Source organism: Xiphias gladius, chromosome 5, assembly GCF_016859285.1.
Source record: "Xiphias gladius isolate SHS-SW01 ecotype Sanya breed wild chromosome 5, ASM1685928v1, whole genome shotgun sequence".
Classification (NCBI taxonomy): Eukaryota; Metazoa; Chordata; class Actinopteri; order Istiophoriformes; family Xiphiidae; genus Xiphias; species Xiphias gladius.
This window is the reverse complement of record NC_053404.1, coordinates 4,302,092-4,325,235: the sequence shown is the minus strand read 5'-3', so window position 1 is coordinate 4,325,235 and position 23,144 is coordinate 4,302,092. Positions and strand designations below refer to the sequence as shown.

General features: G+C 39.0%; 1 protein-coding gene across 6 annotated transcripts in view; it reads right to left on the bottom strand.

Annotated features, from left to right (window-relative positions):
* kcnh2b (potassium voltage-gated channel, subfamily H (eag-related), member 2b) overlaps positions 1-23,144 on the bottom strand; it is a 221,154-nt gene that overhangs the window by 21,393 nt on the left and 176,617 nt on the right. For all 6 annotated transcript variants that reach the window (XM_040126771.1, XM_040126773.1, XM_040126772.1 and 3 more), the window contains exons 7-10: positions 5,465-5,644; positions 3,508-3,611; positions 3,131-3,269; positions 388-542 (exon numbers count right to left, since the gene is read on the bottom strand). In XM_040126771.1, the coding sequence (XP_039982705.1) occupies positions 388-542; positions 3,131-3,269; positions 3,508-3,611; positions 5,465-5,644 (578 nt within the window). The remainder of the gene's footprint in view (positions 1-387; positions 543-3,130; positions 3,270-3,507; positions 3,612-5,464; positions 5,645-23,144) is intronic.

Sequence of the window (23,144 nt, the reverse complement as noted above, 5' to 3'; positions counted from 1 at the left end):
TTCAGTAGGTACTTAAACTCAGATAGGCACACTAGCTTTATTATTGAACATAACTCATATTCATGTTGTCGCAAATATTTTTTGATTACTACTAATTCTGAAATTTTAAAACACAATACAGACACTTTTTTGCTACAATAACAATTTCAATGCTTTGATTGTAGTCAGAAGAAAACAAACTTAAGAGTGAGATGCTACTGAGCTTGGGAACAAACATAGCACAAGAAACCTTTCTGTATTGTATTGAAGCTAAGAATTTTGGTACTGTAACAACACTAGTGCCCATACAATACCAGTTCTGATGTATGCAGACAGCGACACTATCATTCACTCATTTTCCCTGTGTAGATGTCATATGATTCATCAGACAGTTTTATGCCATTGTACCAGATGCAGGCTAGCCAGTGAGCAATGAGGGCGAAGGTGCACATGAGGAGGAAAAGAACAGCTGCTCCGTACTCCGAGTAGCGATCCAGCTTTCTGGCTACACGGACCAATCGCAGTAGACGAGCAGTTTTCAGCAGACCAATCAGAGTGGTGGTCTGATGGGAGTGGGAGAGACGGAGAAAAGTAGAGATAAGGTATTGTAAAGCATGGTGGAAAACAAAGTCCCTTGGCTCTGAATATCTCCTCAGTGGCCCCAACTGCTGTCATTCTGTCACACACACATTTAAACGCACAAGCGCTGGCCTTGTCCTGAAGTGATGCACTGTTGAGGAGGTGGTAAATCCTGACTCCCATTCATTTCTGTGGGCTGTCAATTCCCTCTTTTTTCTACTTGTATTCAGCTGGACCCCTCCATGCTCATACAACAAATAAATAACAGGCTGATCACTGCGCTGGCAAAGAGCCTACTCCTGCTCAGTGCATGTCCTTACAGTAAATAATAGTTGTCTGCTGGTGAAAATCTCCACTTTCTTGGCTCAGTGGTCTCTTCTGGACAGCATCAATAAAGTGAACCTTGACAAAAGTTTTCCCTAGCAGTGTTTGAATGTCAGGGAGTTTCCATGCTCATCATTTTTGGCTTGGTGTTGAGCTTAATTACTTTAAATAACATTTGTTTTCTACTGGACATGCCTCCCATTACTTATAAATTCATTTCAAGTACTGCTCAGTTAATACAATTACCCTTAGATGAGGTGCAGCATGGAGTGATTCTATCAACCTTGGCCTCAGTGGTTTTCATCGACATTATGTGGGAAGTATCCTCAGGGCACTCCTACAACCGATAATGCAACTCACTCACTCACTCCGTCCCCTCCCTCTTCCTCTAATTCCCACATCCTCCTCCAGACACCAACCTGCCCCTTCCTTAAATTCTCCAACAAACTCCATCTCTTCGTTCTTCAATTGTTCAGAAAACCATAAAACCTTAGTAAGCAGTCTCTCTTCAACTATTGTGCTAGAATGAATTAAACCGTACTGTGTGTCACTGCATGCTTTGCTCTGGTATAAACTGCATTAGGCATGTAACCAGTGATTATTTTTTACTTTGATTTATTGATCAAAGGGACACTCCCCTGATTTTATTCAATAGGTTGACTTTATTAGTCACAAAGAAGTACTACTCAGTCTGTGACAACAGGTGCATAATGTTTTCTGTAGCTCCAGTGGTTTCTAAAGTTTAAGAATAAGAATTTAAACCTCCATTTTTAACAGAAAGCTTGCGTTACAAATCAGGTTGCATTATGGGAAATGAACCATCCAGTGTTTTGAGCTTGATCCACACAAGAGACAAAACATTTTTTACCAGTCCTTTTTCAATCTGTCTCTTGTTGGTCCCCCGACTCAATGGCAGTACAATACTAAATCACTGGAGTGCTCCCTCAATCTGTTGATTATTTTACTGATAAATCCTTGGGTCCACAAAATAGGTAATGAAAAATGGTTAACGACATTATTTTACAGATCCATAACTTGCAGGTGTAAGTTTTCAAGGTGTAAGTAAGTTTTCAAGATATTTTCCAGAAAAAAGTAACTCACCTAATTATAGGGAATAGAAAAATGTATATATTCAAGAAATAGCACATAATTTCATATCTATGAAAAATGTAATTTCCAGTTACATTTCACATCAACCGTTAATAAATACTTGCTTGGGTTTAAATTGACCTTCTCTTTCCAGAAAATTTCCATATTTTCTATATACTTATGTCATTTAAATGAGTCACTGAATACTAAGTGTGAAATGTATGCTCTACATAATACCCTCAAAAAAATCAAAATGGAGTGAAACCAGTATTGTCCATAGCATGCTAAGAATCCCACAGTGCAATATAAAAAAACAAAAACACTGTGGGACTCTAAACTTGTCAGGAAATATGCAAAATGATGACGATTCATCTCAGTTTACTTGACTTTATTTAATTTTGACTGTAATGTAGGGCCATTTTTGGGCAATTGTGTCCGTCTTTTCAGAAAACTTCAGAGGAAGTTATTAGAAAACTATGGACCTGTGAAAGAAGGATTACTGCCACTTTCAGTCAAAGGTGACATCTTAAAATTGCTTGTTTTGTCCAACCATTACTCCAAAACTCAAACATATTAAATTTGCAATGGTGTTAAACTAGATGAAAGCAGCAAATCCTCACACTGGAGAAGCTGGAATGTTTGGCATTATTGCTTCATAAATGACTTAAAAGATTAATCGATTACCAAAATTGTTGATTTTTCCCCCCGAAAACTACCACTCTCTGAATTTACTCATTATTTCATTAGCACGTTGTGCACTGCATTGTGTTATGTAAGGTAGAGATGTTTTATTTTGATGCTCCACCACGGCTGACTGCAGATCAACTTCCCCACGGGGACGATTAAATTATAAAACAAAAACGAAACCCCTGCCTCTCTCTTTCTTCCTCTTAATTCCCATCCCCCCACCTCCCTGTCTACTTACCTACTTACCTACCTACTTCTCTTCCTTCTTTGTACCTCTCGGTTTGTTAACCCCCCTCTTATTCCAATAGATAATGACACTGGCAGAGATGGCAGACATGATGTCAATTTCTAACTTGTGCTCTTTATCCCTCCATCTTACTGCCACTTGTCTTGTCCCCTTCCTTTTGCTCTCCACCATAACTTCTCTGCAGTATACAAACAGCCGACCTTCTCTCCCTCCATCTTGACATACCTCCTCTCCGTTGCGATAGATGAGCAGGTCGAAGGGAATAGCAGCCACCATGTCGATGAGGAACCAGCCTTTGAAGTAGTGGACAGCAATACGCACTGGGTGACTCACCACTTCATCATTAGAGTTCACATATGTTGTCCTGAGAGGAAGAGTGCCGATAACATTACAGGAGCTGTCGTCGTTTCTGAATTGTTAACACTTTTGACACTACTGCTACTACTATGACTACCACTTTGTCCCTTTTTATTTCAATAACTATTCATGTTTCTCGTGCTGCTATTACCAGAGTTTCTGCTGCAGCTGCTTCTAAAGCATCAAATAACAGTGCTACTGTTGCTTCTACTGCTACCACCGTTTCATGTCTCTTAAGGTCAGACCTGAAGTTGATGAGGATGTCGATAATGAACATGATATCCACTATGAGGTCCACCACGTTGAGAGGAGAGCAGGAGTAACCACAACTCTGCATGGCTACGTCCTCCTGTGAAGAGATGAGAGGAGAGAGACAAGAGAAGAGAAGAGAAAGGAGGAATACAGAAAGGAGAGAGAAAGTAAGGGAAGACAGGTGAGGAGAATTATAATCCGGTCCTCTAGAAATAGAACAGTTCTGTGTGACAACGTCTTTCAAGTAGATTTGCATTAAGGGTTTAAAGATTATTTGCATACATATGTAGACAAAATTTGACAGATGCATTCAGCGGACACATTGTCCTGAGAAACACTATCTCCATTTTTTTTTCGGTTTCATTTTCAGTAACATCGAAATCCTCTGTGTATATTATTGCACTGTTTATCAATATTTTCCAGCAGATGTTTGGTCAATCAAAGCATATTCTTCCATTGGGAGCCTCATTGTTCTCTGTTCTGCTCTGTTCATTTTCTGGGGGAAGAAAATGTTGATGCTTAAAGTATTGATGCTATACTCTGTGTGCTTCACAAGCGATTTAATATGAAGACAGTAGTAGGTCTTTATTGTGAAAATAACTTACTATAGGAAAAGTTCTCTAGGTTCACTTAAAGTTTTTCTGGAAAAATAGAGTTTGACATTTCGACACTTTTTACTGGAAAACTTTGTGATGATGAAACAGATTTTGTTGCATATCTGACAAATTTGCATGTGCATAGAAAATTACTTATGTTAAATTGTAAACATTATCATAATTTTAGTGGACAAATATTAAAAATTTTTTTTAGTAAATTATAAAAAAAAAAAGAAAAAAGAACCGTAATTGAGAGATCCAGGAGCTTCAGTATGTAGTTTAGCCGTTTGATTTGGTTTTTAAGCAGAGAGAAAAAAAAAGGAGCCACATGATTGTGATTTGTGATTTGACAATATACATAAAATTTACTTGACAGCAGGCTGATTAATGATCCTATCCCTAAATAAAACCCCACCTGGTCATTGAGGAGGAATGCGGCCGAGTAGGGTGTCAGGATGGCAGTGTAGATGACCAGCAGCAGGATAAGCCAGTCCCACACTGCCTTGAAAGGGCTGTAGTGCAACACTGTCCACTTGTGGATGCGAGGTGCTTGGAGCTTGTACTCTGGCAACACATCTGCACCCAGAGAGAGTACCTGGGTAGAGAGAGGGAGACAGAGAGACAAGTAGACATCGAATAAAAGGAGACAAGGAGGCAATTAATGAGGCAAAGGAAGTGTGTGTGTGTGTGTGTGTGTGTGTGTGTGTGTGTGTGTGTGTGTGTGTGTGTGTGTGTGTGTGTGTGTGTTTCTTCATAAGTGACAAGCAACCACATTTAAGCATATTCCAAACACATATACACATTAAATCTTGGGTGTTATTGTGAAGTTCTAAGTAGCTTTTCTTGCAATAATGTATTCCACTGTCTGTACTGCACTCACCCTGGATGAGAGCAGGAATTAAATCAGTATTGGGGTGTATTAGCACAGCCTGCCTTGTGTCTCTGCCTAATAGAATCACACAGACAACTGCAGAAAAACAGAGACAAATCCAAAAGTGACTATTGGTCGACTTTCAGCACTGTGTACTGTACCTACACAACAGCATTCTGTCTGGATGTATGCACTAACCAACAGTGTTGGAATGGAGAAATGCGTTATAGCTAAGGTGGCTTGTAAATATTGCTGCTGCCATGTCAGAAATATTACTTGTATCAGGGTGAATAAAAAAAAAGAAAAAAGAACCGTAATTGAGAGATCCAGGAGCTTCAGTATGTAGTTTAGCCGTTTGATTTGGTTTTTAAGCAGAGAGAAAAAAAAAGGAGCCACATGATTGTGATTTGTGATTTGACAATATACATAAAATTTACTTGACTGCAGGCTGATTAATGATCCTATCCCTAAATAAAACCCCACCTGGTCATTGAGGAGGAATGCGGCCGAGTAGGGTGTCAGGATGGCAGTGTAGATGACCAGCAGCAGGATAAGCCAGTCCCACACTGCCTTGAAAGGGCTGTAGTGCAACACTGTCCACTTGTGGATGCGAGGTGCTTGGAGCTTGTACTCTGGCAACACATCTGCACCCAGAGAGAGTACCTGGGTAGAGAGAGGGAGACAGAGAGACAAGTAGACATCGAATAAAAGGAGACAAGGAGGCAATTAATGAGGCAAAGGAAGTGTGTGTGTGTGTGTGTGTGTGTGTGTGTGTGTGTGTGTGTGTGTGTGTGTGTGTTTCTTCATAAGTGACAAGCAACCACATTTAAGCATATTCCAAACACATATACACATTAAATCTTGGGTGTTATTGTGAAGTTCTAAGTAGCTTTTCTTGCAATAATGTATTCCACTGTCTGTACTGCACTCACCCTGGATGAGAGCAGGAATTAAATCAGTATTGGGGTGTATTAGCACAGCCTGCCTTGTGTCTCTGCCTAATAGAATCACACAGACAACTGCAGAAAAACAGAGACAAATCCAAAAGTGACTATTGGTCGACTTTCAGCACTGTGTACTGTACCTACACAACAGCATTCTGTCTGGATGTATGCACTAACCAACAGTGTTGGAATGGAGAAATGCGTTATAGCTAAGGTGGCTTGTAAATATTGCTGCTGCCATGTCAGAAATATTACTTGTATAAAAAAAAAAATATGAGGTAGTCTTTACAATATAATGCAATCCATTACTTACTATGGCCTAGAGGTTAATCATAATCTCTCTGACACAGTCTCTACAATAAAAACATTATACTGTAGGTTCACAAAGATAATATGCAATTTACAGTGTGGTCAGAAAGTGTTAGAAGAGTTACACATTTTTGCTATTGCTGCACTCCAACATACTGGATTTAAAATGAAATAGTGACTGTGAGGTTAAATTGCTGACTTCAAATTTAAATTTGAAGGTGTTTACGTCCACATACGATGAACTGTTTATGTATTACAGCCCTATTAATGTATGATCCCCCAGTTTTGAGGGACAGAAAGGCAGTGGAGTAGACCGAATACATTTTAAAATAAAGTGGTAATTTCTCATATTTGGCTGTAAATCCAACCCCGTTTCCTGCTTGCCAACTTTGCTTCACTCCGTAAAACCATAATTACTAAAAATGTGCTAAGAAGTAAAACATTATTTGTGCAAACGTCCATTCATATTTATTTTCTATTTGTACAAGATGTCAATGATCTAGAAAACTAATTCCACTCTGCAATTATTCAGCATAAGCATGGTATGATTTTTCACACAATTGCTGTTAGGTTGGAGCACATACTTTATTATAGCAGTAGAAACATTTGTAAGTAAGTAGAGTTCACCTATGTTTGGCCAGGGAGGCAGCGACAAGTGCAGCAGACTGAGTGACTTCCAACACAAACTCCGGAGAGGGGAAAGGTTTTGTGCAGTGTGCAGAGTATAACAATCAAGTAAAAACAAGAATCGTAGTCATAAAATAGGCAAGTCATACCACTCATAAGTAAAACTAAACAAATGACATGCAATAAAGAAATCAAGGTAACACAATAAAAGAAACTGTTGTGTCTGTGAATCTGTGATTCAAATATGATCTTAAGTCCTGTATTCCGTGAAGGCACACATGTGCCAAGGATTCTTCCTTCACCTCCTCTTACTTCTGAATATGTTTAAATTCACTCCAGTTAGCTCACTACTCTTTACTCCAATTCTTCTTGTTCTAGTTTCCTCCTGCCCTACCTTTGAACTGCTAAATCTTTCTCTTTTTTTAATTTCATCTTTTTTTTCCTGCATGGTTCTGTCCTCTGTCCAGGAATATTCGCTCCACCTTTCCATCTCCATCTCTTCTTCCATATAGCCTACAGCCCAGCCACATCTCATTCATCCTGCTACCTATTACATCCATCTTGCCTCTATCTCACCTTCCTTTCTTGTCCTGCTTGAATGGCAAGTTTTTCATTTCCCTAAACTCCATTTCTTCTCATTCACTTTCTATCTTCCTCTCTTTGATTCTCAGTCAGACTTTCTTTTTTTTACACTTTTATCCTCCCCTCTTTCCCTCCCACTTTCATTATCACCCTATCTCTTTTCTAATATCCATCTCTTCTTCACCTACACTAGCCCAATGGCAAACTTTATTTATGTGCTCATGATTAAACCATCTCTCCATCTTATGGAACAGTGTAAGAGGATCTGATATTCCTCATTCTCGCTGAATTTCGACAGGAGTTGCTCTATAGAAAGCAAAATTTTGCAAGATAACATTTGCCTGATTTATAAAAAATGAGGAAGAAATATTTCGGTGGTTATTGTCACTGTAATTGAGCCAGCTGTTTCATATCTAAGCCAGCGCTTAGAATCCTGGCTCCTTCAAAGGCTTGTATGAAAGTCCCTGCTTGCATTAAATTACACTTGAACTGGTATTTTGTTCATAGAGATACTAAGCTACTTTAGCTCAATGGAAAACACAGTAATACCCTTTTTACACTGCGCGTATATACAGGTTTTTTCTTTTAAACGTGGGTAAACCTACTACAATAGACAACTGACTCCCCTCACATTGCCAGTAGACGAGTTTGCCTTTCTGTTTTTTTTGTTTGTTTTTTTTCTGGTGTGTCAAGTTTGATGTCACAAATACGCTGGAAAACAAGGTTAGTAAACAGTAGTAAGCAGCATGGAGGTCAGTGACTCTTCAAACTCAGTGCTTCCAGAACAACGTTTAAGCGATTAGGGACGGAGCTAATTTGTGGCTTAGATGGCGGCTGTGGCTCAGGAGGTAGATTGGGTCGTTCGATCCCTGGCTCCTCCAGGAACTGAACCCCAAATTGCCCTTGATGGCTGTGCCATCAGTATGTGTGAGTGTGTGTGAATGGGCGAATGTGGCATGTAGTGTAAAGCACTTTGGTTGGTCGATACGACTAGAAAAACACTATATAAGTGCAGTCCATATACCATTTTACCATACATAGACTGTAAATAAAGTTCCTGGCTATTTATGTGCCAATGTCTGGAATTTCGACACGCATCACAACATCGCGCTGGAAAAGGGAAAAAAAAATTAGCATGTCTACCCGAATGTCATGTTTTAATCACTGCCGATCAGAGCTGGATACAATAAATTTCCGTGACCACTACAGAGTCGATTGACCCGGGAATGACTGCTGATTGTACCCTTTCCCACTGAAGACAAAAGCAAGATGTTAGTGGGTGTTATTGGGTTTTTTGTCCAGTGTGAAAGAGGCTCACTGCTAGCTTGGTTTGTGTATGTTATCAATTAACTAGCATAGCACATGACACCCAGAATACAGGGCTGCTGTCTCCCTTCATTTAAGAATCCAAAGAGACTTAATGATGGGAAGTTTTCCAAATAATTTAACTTTCACTTCATATTAGTTTCTCACCCTGACTGACCCAGACTTGCTCCTCCAATACCACAGTAAGCTTGTAAAAACACATCAGTTGCTTTCTTCAGCAACTGTTGCTATTAAAATATTGCTGAGATTGCCAAAGAGCTGTCCTTGTGGTGTCAAAACCTTCTTTTGCATTGTTGTTTTCTGATCAAAGAATTGCCTGCAGTGGTCACACATAAAATCTGTATGTGTATTGCAAACACATCTTATCCAGACATGCACACATAAACACACGTTTACAAGTGTGAGCATATGCAAACACTACTTGCAAATGCACATATGCACACAAAATCACAGAGCCCTACAGTTCATTCAAGTGCCCCTCTCAGCTGTGTATCTTGCAGTTTATTTTTAGCCATCTGTGTGAAACTAAAAAACATTGCCACGAGGGCTGTTAAAAGTGCAGATGTAAAGAAACATTCAAGTGCAGATAGGGTAGATTTGTATCTAAGGACAGCAACTGGAGGGAGAGGACTTGGGGCAACAGAGGGGCACTTTACAGAGCTGACTGCCTGTGCTATCAAGATGATATGTATTTTTCACTTCACCCGCGATATGCTGCTTCCTCCTGTCGTCAGTGTCCAGTGTGTAATCCCCAGTCCAGCAGAAAGCAGCGTCATCAGCATATTCTACACATCATCTTTGCTGGAGTTTGACATTTATCCTTGAAACTGGGATTTGCCTGGACTGCATCTGACACACTTGGTTTGGGTCAGGTTGAGTGTGCTGAATTTTTGCAATTAATTGCTTGGCTCAAAACTGCTGAAAAAAATTATTTCTAAATATTGGCCATTTTAAGTCTTAGTACAGCCAACATGCAAACAGACCTAGATTGTTTTTTATTCAAAAGTCAAATTGAAATACAAGGCAAAGCTCAGGCTGTCCATTGGACTGCTGCCGTGTCAGTTCTAATTTATATGACACTGTATGGTTTAGAGTGACAGGACAGCAGACAAGAGGACCAAAGGAGAAGACTTTTGACTAATCAGATTTAAACCTAAAATATCAGATAGACTAGCTAAGCCATCAAACCTGTCATTTTTTTTTTTTCTTTCTGCAATGTCTCTTTCAACAAGATGACAGGATAAAAGGGGGGTGTTATAACAATTTAAGAAGTCTACTCTCATTATTGTTTTTGCCTTAATGAACAAGCAAGAGTAATGAGAAAGACAAGAGGATACATCTTGTTTCAAAGGGAGAACTAGTTAATATTACACCACACCAAATGGGGACCAAAGATCTTCATAGATTAATAAAAAGTGAAATGTCTGTTGAGTAAATGTTATGCAGAAGGAAATCAAAAGAAAGATAAAGAGATAAAGACAAAATGAAATACACTATGGGTCATATGTTTTAGAACACCCCCATTTCCCCAGTTTTTATTGAAATTTAATCAGTTCAAGTTCAGTGAATAACCTTAAATCCTCCACCAAGAAAAGGTAAGTGGTAAACTGCCCAAGGTAAAGAAAAAATTGAGGTCACCAAAAACATGTAAAATCCTGTAAATTTCAGAGAAAACAGGCCTTTTTCAGGGATTGATAAATTGGTGAACTTACAGCTTTCCTGTAACAATGAAAGTAAATGAAGCCTTGTAAGTGAATGCAAACAATTCCTACAGTTGCCCAAAATTTTTTGATTACTTACAAACCCTCTGTCTGTACAAAAGCAGTGTTGGAACAAACTCTGATGCCTTATTAGGACAATACTGTACTGCAGGAAGTAGAACTGCACAATGCTATCAGAATGGTGAGAAAAAGGTAAGTAAAAAAGGAAGACAGACTGGTTGGTGAGGGTTCATCCTACAGCAAAGATAATGACACAAAACATTAGAGGGAAAGAACTATACGGTATGCTTCAAATGATGGAAGACCAGCACAGTCTCCAGATGTAAACCCCCATGGAGGTGGTTTGGGATGAACTGGAATGAAAGAGAATGCAAAGCAACCCCCAACTGCAACACATTTATGGGCACTTCTGCAACAGTGTTGGGACGAACTTTCTCAACAATATTTGATTTCCATTATAGACAGAATGCCACGAGGGTGTTCGGCTGTTGGATGAGTCAAAAAGTTAGATTAAATGTAGTTCGACAAGAAGATTCGATCATTCCTTGTTTTAAAAATCTCCAATTGTATATTTGTTCTATGCGGTAATTTTCAGAAACACTGAGATATTGAATTATGTAAATTTAAATAACTGCCTGGAAAATTGAGGTGTTCTAAAACTTTTAACCAGTAGTGAATACACTGTGTGTAACAAGGAGAAAGGAAATAAAATTCAACAATTGTCAAGTGTTTCATACTTTACACCATTTGATATCTTGATTGTGAGGGAATTTTTACTTCTTTAGGTGTTTTTCCTTTATTGTTAGGTCTTTAGGTCTCTATGTAGTATTAGGCCATGCTTCTCGATACACATCACACTGACATGTATCTTACTTTAAACAATAGTTAAATGTTTACCCCTAACATAGCTGTTTAGACGCATTTGCTCATTCCCCCTCAGCAGTGGCCATAGCAACCAATGGCACTAGGAAGATAAGATGGACAGGGTGACCGGTGGAGGAGTAGAGTGCCAAGATAAGCAGCTGGTGCCTCAGGCTTTCATGGCCATTTGGTTACACAAGTTCTTTTTTAGTAGGACAAAAGTATACAATGTAATTTATGTAAAATGCCAGTAATTTTAGGATTAGGTACCCGATAGAATCTTCACATATATGTAGGTGATGTGATTCGATGAAGAATAACCCGATTTGGACCAATAGTCTATTCCCATGTGAGTCTATTTGGGTTTAAATACACCCTGTCTGGAGCAGCCTTCAGATTTGGGGTGGTATACACTGGTTAACGTGTAAAAATTTGTATTGCTCATCACTTTTCTCCTTGATGCATGAAGCTTCAATAAATTACAGACATCTGACATCATCTAAGACATCTGAAGATCTCCCGAAAGCATACCATATTTCCATTACACTGATAAGATCTCTTCCTAAAAACTAAAGTTCTCCCAATAAAACTAGTCAAAGATTAGGTTAAAGAAGAAAAGGTAACACTATTATAAAGCAGCACAGAGAAGTACAATGTTACAGTATTGACTGAGTCTGAAGTTGAGGACTCTGAAGGTGATGACTCACCTTTTTATAGGTAACAAAGTTTAAATAACACACACACACACAGACACACACACACACACACACACACACACAGACACAGACACAGACACAGCCAAAGCCCCTTCAATCATGAATCTTCAATCAAATCTTCTATCGGTGCAGTGCACACAGCTGCAGAGGAAAAGTTTTGCAAATAAAGTTGCAACATCAAATAGCAAGTGAAGCTGGAAAGCCAAAGTGCACCTGAACAACCCGATTTCTGCATCTTTTGTGTATAAAAGGTTTCCTATCTTTTGAGAAAGGGTTTGCAACAAAAGTGAATGTGTGAGAAAAGATACTGTACATCATTGCAGTCAACAGGCATCCTGAGAATTTTCGGGCAAATCGCACATCCTAGTACAGCACTGCTTACTGGTGCAAGTTGCTGCTAGCTTTTAAGAACTTCCTTTGGTTGTGTCTGATCAAGAAAGGTACCAGACAGAATCTAAAAATGTCTTGCACCTTTGAGTTCACACCTCTCTGTAGTGACAGTGTAGCTTTTATTAAACTTGGCCCTCTGCCTGTACAAAACTTTGTGGGAGTCTAAGAGGGGAGCGGAGAAAAAATACTGTATAGTATGAGGTTAACGGCAGCTGAAGGCAGTCAGGCAATGTGCACCATCCATCTGTTTGGTGTGATGGTTTTGGGAGGCTTCTATTTCTCATACTGTGTGAGATTCATTTGGGTGTAAACTCGGGGGAAAAAAACAACAAACAATTACAGTCCAACCATGCAGACAAATGGATACAGAAATGACAGAAGAAAAAAAAAATCCTCTGAGCTCAATTATGGTGATATTTTTAGCCACACATTAATTACCATCTTTTAAATTGGCTCTTTGTTCCAATTTAAAGTGAAGGAGCTGGACCGAGGAAATTTTCAATCAACTGTATTCCAACAACTCAAAGCATCATTGGAGTGTGTGTCATACAAAAATACCTTCTAACTTCCTGTGGTGTTGTATCAACCACAGGAGAGTTGGTTAAAAAGTGTAACTTATTTTGATATTTGATATTTTTGAAATCCTAAGCGCAAGGTCCATTTTATGTCCTCATGTCTGGAAATGAACCCACATCCTTTGTGAAACCTCACACTGCACACATATGCAGACACAATATTACTCTCTCGAGAACATGGATACAAAGTAACACTAACACAAACATTTCATTCAAACTCTGCATGGCAAACTGGGCTTTGGATGTTTTCAATAGGAGATCAGTGTTTGACAACTGCCTTTTCCTACTCAATTGCAACAAGAAATACAACACACACACACACACACACACACACGAAACACAAAACACACACACACACACACACACACACACACACACACACACACACACACACACACACACACACACACACACACACACACACAAACACACACACACGCACAAAACATCCCTTGTGTCGAAAGTGTTGCTGAATTAATGGAGAAACTACTCAAACTACTAACTTCCTATGAACTTCACTTATGTTTGTTTGTTAAAAAAAATCAAAGTGACTGCTCATTAGACAGACTCTTGAACATGTGTGATAATGTTGGCATGTGCTTTTGTATGCTCATGACAACTACTGAGTGTGCACTAAAACTAATTCACGCTTTAAAGGCTGCATGCAGCAATGGATTAGAATTACTCCCTGTGTTGTCAAAGAGTTGCAAGTACTGCTGGTTCCAATGAGAACCAACATCACATTCTGTCAATTTTCAAGTGGTTTGCTTCACCAATCACTATGCTCCAATATATGAAACTGGGGGGAGCCAAGGTAAATCACTGGCTTGTGAGCAAAGATGTACATCTAGCAAACCAAAGAGACCCAGGCTGGTGGACAAAACATGGCTACATTATCAGTAAATACTGAATAACACGACAACCAAGCAACATATCCTGTATTTATGAAGGTCATTTTATAATTTTTTTGTGTGTGTGTGTGTGTGTGTGTAAAGTTATTTTGGAAGCTGTAGTTGGTATTGTTGTGTTGGATTACACTGTGAATGGGCTGCATAAACAGTCAGCAATGACACCTGAATGTAAGCACGTGATGATGATAATTTATAAATATGAATTGAAAATGTGCATGATTTGCTGATCTGTGTGTACTAACGGGTGGTGGTGTGTGCCAAACCACATGCACCAAGTTTAACATGACTTTTTTCTTTTTTCTACCATTAACCACCAGGAATCTCTGAAAGAATGCACTGATGTTCTGAAACAATAGTGTTGCACAGGTGCAGGTAACACTGCAAAAGTGTTGAACTGCATTCATTCAATAGTTTTGTCAAATGAAGTTCATAAATTTGTGTATTGGAAAGGTGTCAGAAAGTGTGTGTGTGTGTGAGAGGGAAAAATATATGTTTGTAATAATTCATTATATATTGATGTTTATGAAAGAGAGATAATTTTGTGTATGTGTGTGTAAGTATATGTGTAGGGGTGGGGCAAATGTTTATTATCAAAGTTAAATTACTGCTGTGTGCATGCATCAACTATAAGTATAAGCTCTGCAAGTGTACATGTTAATTTTTGTACATACATATATATATCAGTGTGTGAATTGCTATAATAGACAGACTAATCAGGGCCACTGAGCCACACAGTGAGCAAATGAGACAACCTCACAGTACAGTGGGAGTGTCTGTGTCTCTGTGAATGTGGTTCACTGCCTCAGGGCAAAGCGTGAAGTTACACAACCACTTTGACATAGTATAGATTTGTTTTAGAGAATGAAACAAAGAGATGGAGGAAATAGGAGATGAAGAGAGAGGAAAGAAATGAGAGAAGGAGAGAAAACACTGCTAGAGCACATACAAAGCTTGAGAAAAAAGAGAGAAAGTGTGTGAAAGAGAGAGCTAGTGGGTGAAGCAGAAGAAGGATGGAGAAAGAGCTGAGGGGCATGAATATACAAAAGGACAAAGAAAGAGATAAAAAGTGAGGTGATGAAAGTGAAAGAAGAATAACAATGACATAGGCGTATAACCCTACGGAAAATGGTCAGCATGGCACTTCACACACGCACACTCACAAACAAATGTCAATTCTGAAATAGCAAACATCAGTGAATGCTTACAAATGGGAACATTTGGATGTCTATGGCAGTTCAGTGATGCTCTGCCAATTCGCTGAGCTAAGCATTGCCACAACACAAAATACTGAAATACTGGGATCATGCTTCTCCTCTCTCTCACGAACTGACTTTATATTCTTACTCTTTATTTCAACAAGTTCTCATACCTGAACAACAAAATAGTTACTTTGTTAGTGCCTTCCAAAACGACCTAAATGAGTGTTTCAAAAGTTCATAGTGTTTATGCAGTTAAAACTGGTTTGCATGGGTTTGTTCATTATTCATGCTTTATCCATGTTTTCTCTTGTTCTCTTCAGATACCAAATAAAGAAAATGAGCAAAATAAGTTTTTCTTCACTGGCTTTTTACTTGTGGTTCTTTCCAGTACATTTCTTCGATCTTCCCCTGTTGTGATGAAGCCTCATCAAACACTGTTAATATTTCACGATGAGCAACTGGTCAATATTTTATACACAGTCAAACAGTACTGCTCATTCATGCCCATATTTAGTATTAGAAAGAGCCTGTCCTGGCAATGTTCAAACAACAGCAAAAGAAGCCCATAAAAATTTCAGAGGCTTCAATTTCTACTGTAAACAGAGCGGCCTGTGAACCACCAGCACTGAAGAGCATGCAGTTATTATTTTGGAAGAAATAGCTCATCTGTTTGATACCCATTTAATAATGCAATGTCAAATAATGTCTGTTTGGTAAAGGTGTATGTGTGCACATTGCTCCTAACTCCGGACTGATTGAACGACTGCACGCGAACACAACACACACCCCCCCTTTCACAAGAAATCAGTTAAAATTTCATTTGGACCTCATGAAAAACACATAAAACCTCTTATAGTATATTAGTATAGGCACTAATGAAAGTTTCTATAAAGAAGTCCAACCGGAAGAAAACTCATTTAAATCAAACAGGTGGCAGATAGTTACATGCCTGTCAGAAAGGAGTGTTGGAGGGTGGAGGACAGGTTTTCACTATAAGCTTCAAATGGATGGAAATATTCCAACAGCAAATGATTTACGTCTGTATCCTGGCATGATACATGGAAAGCAAGCTTGGCTTCCAGTGAATTTACCACAAACACATTTTAAAGCCAGCCATACGTCATCTGGGTATAAGATGCATTGTAATATAAGGGGCAAAACACACACACAGACAGGCAGCTAACATAAATCTACACAAGCACCCACATTACATATTAAAACACTGACTTTCTTTCATTCCCTTCCTGTCACCATGAACTTGAGCCTGCTAGATCAGATCCTAACCTTTTCTCAGCCTTATTTTAACACTTGTATTTCAAATGAAGGGCTTGAGGACTTTTTTTCATCTTACATTACAAATACACACACTGCAGTGCTGGCACACTCGTGCACACAAGAGGACATAAGGTTTTGACATTGGCCAGCAGCTTTCACCAAAAGACCAGTGTGATATTATTAGATAGTGTCGGCCAATAAGTTCACAGTCGGCGGATAGAGTCAGCTTTTCAAAGAGAGCAGCCACTGCTGTCCGGGTAATGCAAAGGGGAGAGAACACTTGATTATTCTAGTACAGAGGAACGAATGCATTTACATCTACAAAAATGTGGTTACAATAATGTTTTCTAACCTAGAACTCAGTGCTGTTGAATTGCAAATTTTAAAATGACTGAAACCAACTCTCACTAAAAGGCTGTCGGTGCTTTCAAATAAAATAGCCTTAAGACAAAAGTAAAAAGTATAAAGTGTCAGATTCTCATAATCTTAAGGCTTTTTAAAAATATTATAAAATTAACATATAAATACGTATATATATTAATGGTTTTGAGGAAATAGAAATAGGATATAGATAAGAATTTGAGGATGAGCAATAACATGTGAATGAAATAAAGAGGGTAGGACAGAGTCGTTATTATTACTCTAAACTCTGATATACTTACACGGTGGATGTTCCAGTCCAAAATGGGTATATATCTAATGTAACCTGCAACCCCTTAAAATTATGTATTTAGCTAGTGACATGCCCCTGGCCTTTGGAAATAACTCTGTTAGGTTTCTGTAGTAGGCAGTAAATTCTTTAGCTAGGCTTGCTAAAGTTGGCAACTTGCTTAAAAACAGATCAACAGAGTGTAATGCATTCCTTACACTTTTGTGTTTATATTTTGGTTTCGTAAAGGCTTAAAAATCTACCACAGTTCTGGCTCTTTAAATGTTTTACAGACCCATGCAACCTTCTTTGTTCAGTTTGATAGACCTGCTGTGCCTAGTTGTGGATGCTAGGCGGTGACTGAATGATTGCTATTAGGAGGAGGGTTTTAGCGAACTCTCAATTGGATCCCTTCAACAGTTAGTGTAGCGTCATAGTTTAAGTACTTCATTGATACAGAGTGGTGTTGATCAAGGGATAAACCTTGTTTCTACAATGACACTTTTCTTGACCATCACCTCCTACAGAACAAGCTGTTTGTGTATATACTAGTGTATACAGTATACTGTATGAACATGTGTACAAGCATAATGTGTTCTGTGTGTATTTGTGCTTTCGATTATCCATATGTATGGGTATGCCCTTATCTCACTGTGTGTTTTTCAGTTTGATATCTGCCTGCCAACACATTTGGCTTCCTGGCTGACCTTTTTCTCTACAGCTCTGACAGTTCCCATTAAGACATAAAAAAGGAGCATATTTCCTCTGCACTGGTGTATCTCCTTCCATCTCTCTCCTCCTTCTCCTCCTCCTCCTCACCACAGCCCTCTCCTCCAATACTCATCAGCACCATCAGCGCTTAGGGAGGTTGCTCCCTCTCCCTAGGTATCTTTTTCTATCCATCTCTCTCTGTCTTTGTCCCTATATCTTCTCTATGATCTCATTTGGCTCCATCTTGTCTCTGCTTTTACCCTTTCTTTGTTTTTCCCTGTATCCATTTCTCTCCCACCCTACAACACAGAGGAGACTTAAAATATAAATGCAGTGATCATACACTACACAAGCAACTGCTGTGGGGCTGCTGAAATATGGTCTGCACACACACAAATGCACAGCCATTTAAGTGTTAATCTACGGAGCAAGGAGACTTCTGATTCTTCAAAGAGAACTGCTTTCATCTACTAATATTTAAGCTAAGCCACTTTGGTCTTAAGTACAGAAACTGCAGTTCAACAAGAACCCATCAGGGTATTTAATCTTTGTTGACGAAAGCAAACATCCATGAGAGCTCCCCCTCATCACTTTCTCCGAGACATTGTTGCTGTATTATCCAGCTTTGCAGTAACAAATGAAAATGTAAACACATCCTACAAGTCACATTCTGCTCACATAGGGCTAAGTCTCCTACACTGATTGTAGATTACATGTTGTGTAATTGATGGGACCTACTACAGAGCTATGGCTTCTGTTCATGAGGCTGTAAAGGGAGCTGCCTGATCGGAGGATGCCATCATGCATTAGATTCAAACTAAGGAATCAGGCCACTTGAATAAAAGATGCTGGTGTGCAAAACCACATCGTGACATACACAAACTCAGTGGAAGATGTATGATATGTTCTATGCATGTGCATTGAGCTCTGCAAACATTAAATGTATCTATTATATTATTTCCATGCATATTATATAACTGTCAATATTATATGACTATGTCATCATCTTGCTTGGAAAATGAGTGGTAGAAGTGAAATAATTTTACAGAAAGACGGCAACGTATGCAATGTTGTGCCATGCGTGTGTCATTGTTAGGGCCAGTATCCAAAGTCATATCAGGAATATGAATTTTACATACTGTATAGCCTAATCTTATTGTTATTTAGACTATTTAATAATAATCACAGACAAAACTCCAAACTCTGCCCCATCAGATGACCTTGTCTTTTCTAAAATCGCTCGTCAAAGAGATAACTTTCACTGGTACAGCAAATGATATCCACAAACAATATATATCTAATGCAAGAAAAAACATGTGGTGACCCACATGCTATCCTTAACTTAATGTCACGATTTTTGTTTTGTTTTCAGAGGACAACAGAGGATTCAGAGTCATATCTACAGAGCAGAACAACATTCTATGAACAAAGGTCTACTTACTGGCTTTCAGAGATACTGAATTTCACAGTTTTATATTCAGCATATGGTGATGTCTCCAGAACTGCACGACCGTAAAGAGCCCCTCCAGACATGTTTCAAGACATAAAAAAACTAGGCGTGGAATAAATATATGTGGCGGATATGTGTATGAAAAAAGTTCAAAAATCTTAAAATTACTTTTACTTCTTCACCCTCCGTCCAAAGATCTAGATCATATGAATATGCAAATATTAATGTCAAACTAGTAGTAGTAAGATGTCCTCCGACTTCACTGAAAAGTCCACTCTCAGTGTATGTGCACTGGAGGCTTCAAGTTTCCACATCATACTTGTATAAGCTGCAGATTGGACCACGATGGACTTCCAAACTTATTACGATGTCACAAAATCCTGTTTGCATGTTTGCGTTTAAACTAAACGTTTTGTTGAGGACTGAGAAACTTTCTCCCTTCAGCAGATGTGTGTGCATCATTCTGCACAATGAATGTCAAACATCCAAGTAAAATAAAAATAATTAAAGCACATTTGTGATTAGAGGGAGACTTGGTCAGATGAAGGCAGGCCTTTGGCATTAAAGATGAATGGCCTCCTCGCTTTCTCAACGCTCACCCATGGTTTCTTGGTCAATGACATAGACCCTTGACCAGGTCACAATCACTAATGACCCCTGAGTCAGTTCTGTCCACTGAAAGAAAGACTGTGAGATGCAGTTGAAAGCTCTGGAAGCTAGTATGTGGATCTTTGTGCTTAGACTCTCTTCACCATAGTCAAGAATAAACACTGATGGTCCAATGTTGAGTGATTCCCCTTACTACTCTTTTTCCAGCGCTGTTGGTATTAGTACTGTAGATGAAGCAGTACATGATGTTCTATTCTGAAAACCATGTGGCCATGTTGTGAGAATTATGACTGCTGAATTATGAGACAGAAAGACTTTGATCCCTTGGAGTAACCTTGGTTGCTGTGATCCCACAGAGAGGTCAAGAAGAGAGGCAGGACTGAATATGGTGGGAGGGCTAGATTAAAAGATTCAGTCCAGTGCTTTCCAAGGATGGATGGTCTCACTGTATAAATGAGAGCTGGTTGACCTAGCAATTTTCATCTACAATCCACTGTAGGACCACAACTGCTTTGCATATGTGCAACCATCACACTGAATCACTGTGTGTATAAGCATGAGTTCACGAGTTCACACTGAAAAAGATCATCTGTGCATGTTAGTGAACAGTTGCATGCATGACACCACACATGTAAATCAGTGTGTGTATGTTTGTAGACGTTGTGTTATGGGTATGTACTATATCTGTGTGTGAATCCACATCTGTGACATCATTTGTAGCACACACATAAATACAGCAGCATAAAGGCACACCACACACACATACAACCACACACACACATAATGGTGCTCACATGTCTTGTGCTTCCTCTGGGATTGGATGGGTACAAAACTTGTCTCTTTGTCTCACAGCCCATTGCTTCACTAAGCACTGTTCTAATTCACAGATTATTATCCAAGTCACTGACATACCAGAAAAACTTGGCGCTAATCCACACACACACACACACACACACACACACACACACACACACACACACACACACACACACACACACACACACACACACACACACACACACACATCGATTCACACATTTCTCTAGCGTACATAGTGTGAATGCATGAATGTACATGTACATGAATGTGCCTGGAAAATAATTTCAAGCTTTTCTGAAAAAAACAAATCCAAGAAAAAGAAGATCTCAGAAGTTGGTAGGTGCATACATTAAAGCTGGTCAAAAACCAACTTTTTGGAAAAAGCTCTTTTATGCATACACTGAGCAGTTCGGAAAACTTTGTGATAAAAAAAAGTGTTAAAAAACGTTTAGATTTCTGAAACTATTGTATTACCACAGATACTGAAAATTTTGAAACATTACCCAGTGCTACTGACTTGTAGTTAAACTCTTTTCAAATGACATCATTGGGAATGTCGAAGATTAGTTACAAAATTGTGAAAGCCAAAATTCTGTAATACAACACTCCTTTAAAACCTAACATATCTCTACATACACCGATCAGCCACAACATTAAAACCAGTTAACGATTTTAATGTTGTGGCTGATGAGTGTATGTCCTGATTTCCTTATGTTAACTTAGCCACACAAATTTACTGTTATTCCATTCCATTTTGTTGAGTGGTCTGAAGATTAATGGAACATAGACTGCCCTTTCAAGAGATATGAAAAGAGATTTTGAAACCATTCAGATCTTCTGTAGCCACAATGAGATTCACAAATTCATGAGATCATGTGGTGAGTTCAAATGTGGTAGAGGATGACTGTGGGATGAGTGATTTTTAATGTTGAGAAATCTACTGCAGTGTGCACAGTTCAAGCACTCCCACTGTTCGGCATCGGCTGTAGCAGCGGGAGAATGTTTTGATATTTGTTGCATACATATTATGTCAATTTCCCATGTACTGTATCAGTAACCGTCTTACGTCAGATGCTATAAGACATGAAAGCAACCACAGTCTTACCTTACTGAGGATTAACTTTATCTTTCTCACTTTTACTTTTGATGTAAAAATGAGCAGCCATGACTGATGATTATCATAAAAAACAATTGTGAGGGATACAGCCTCAGCATTCCTAAAACAGTAACAACAGTCACTTAATATATGGCAACAGATAGGAAGTCCAACCCCTGTAAATTTATTGTCAACTTAAACAGTTTTCAAAGATGTATAAAATGACACAACAGAAACTCATATTACCAATCCCGTTTTTGGAGCTGTTTGGAGGTGACTGATTTCAGGAAGGTGCCGCTGCAGGGAGCAGCTGCTGACTGGCTGTAATGGCTTAGAAAACCAATCTAGATCTTTGTTGTTGTTTCCCAAATATCAAATTCCCAAATGCCCAGCAGCACCCGGAATCCACAATCACCCTCTCTCTCTTAGCATTCCTGCTTCCTTCTGTGCCCCCCCACCCCACACACCAATCATCCCCTTTCTGTCTCCTCTCACCAGAGAATACAGCTCTCTTCTCAGTAGGTTTCTTACTGCCAGCCAAGCCGAGCCAGACTGAGTAGAGCCAGGAAAAACACGCAGACAGGATATCGGTGTGATTTTTTTTCTGAAGCTTTGCTTTTTATTATCAACACCTCCACTTTGGTGAGGGCTAAGCTCCCTGTGATACATACATCATACATACGTTCAGACAGACACTATTCAAAAATATAAGAAAATGTTAGGAAATAATGAATACATATCTTTAGTCAAACTAGGAGTTACAGGAAAACCCCCACATATGCAACTAACATACACTCCAAAGAATGGTTGCACACCCAAACGTACAGCACAGTGGCAGTTGCATTTTTACCGCCTCAGTCCTGCGACAACTTGAAGGGAAACACCTGCTTCTTCTAAATAATTTTGTTTGGAAAAAAGTGCAGCAGTCTTTTAAAAATGAAGCAAGAAGTGAACTACTGCCCTTGCAAAAATGTTAAACAGCTTACAGCACAATAGTTCACAAGAAATGACTTAAGCAAACATGGTATGTTCATGCTGGTCATAGGCAGGTTGTGGTCACTGTGGGAGACTGACTGCACCTCTGGTCTCTGCAATTGTAATGGTCAGTGAAATGATGTACTTTCCTCTTATACTATTTAATACTTTTCATTTGTCTAAATTCACCTGAATGGACGGACCACAATCAGCCAAATAATATCAGGATTCTGCTTTGACTTCAAAAATGGATGTAGCCATTCCCTAAGCGTAATTTGGAGGCTGATTCCTGTAGCCTTTTAAACAAAAGTTGCAGGATTAGAAAACTTTGAAGGGTTGGAATAAACTTCTAATTCATTTTTGTAATAACTGCGTGCAAGCATTCTTTGTGAAAGAAAAACATTCAGTAGAGAGATCT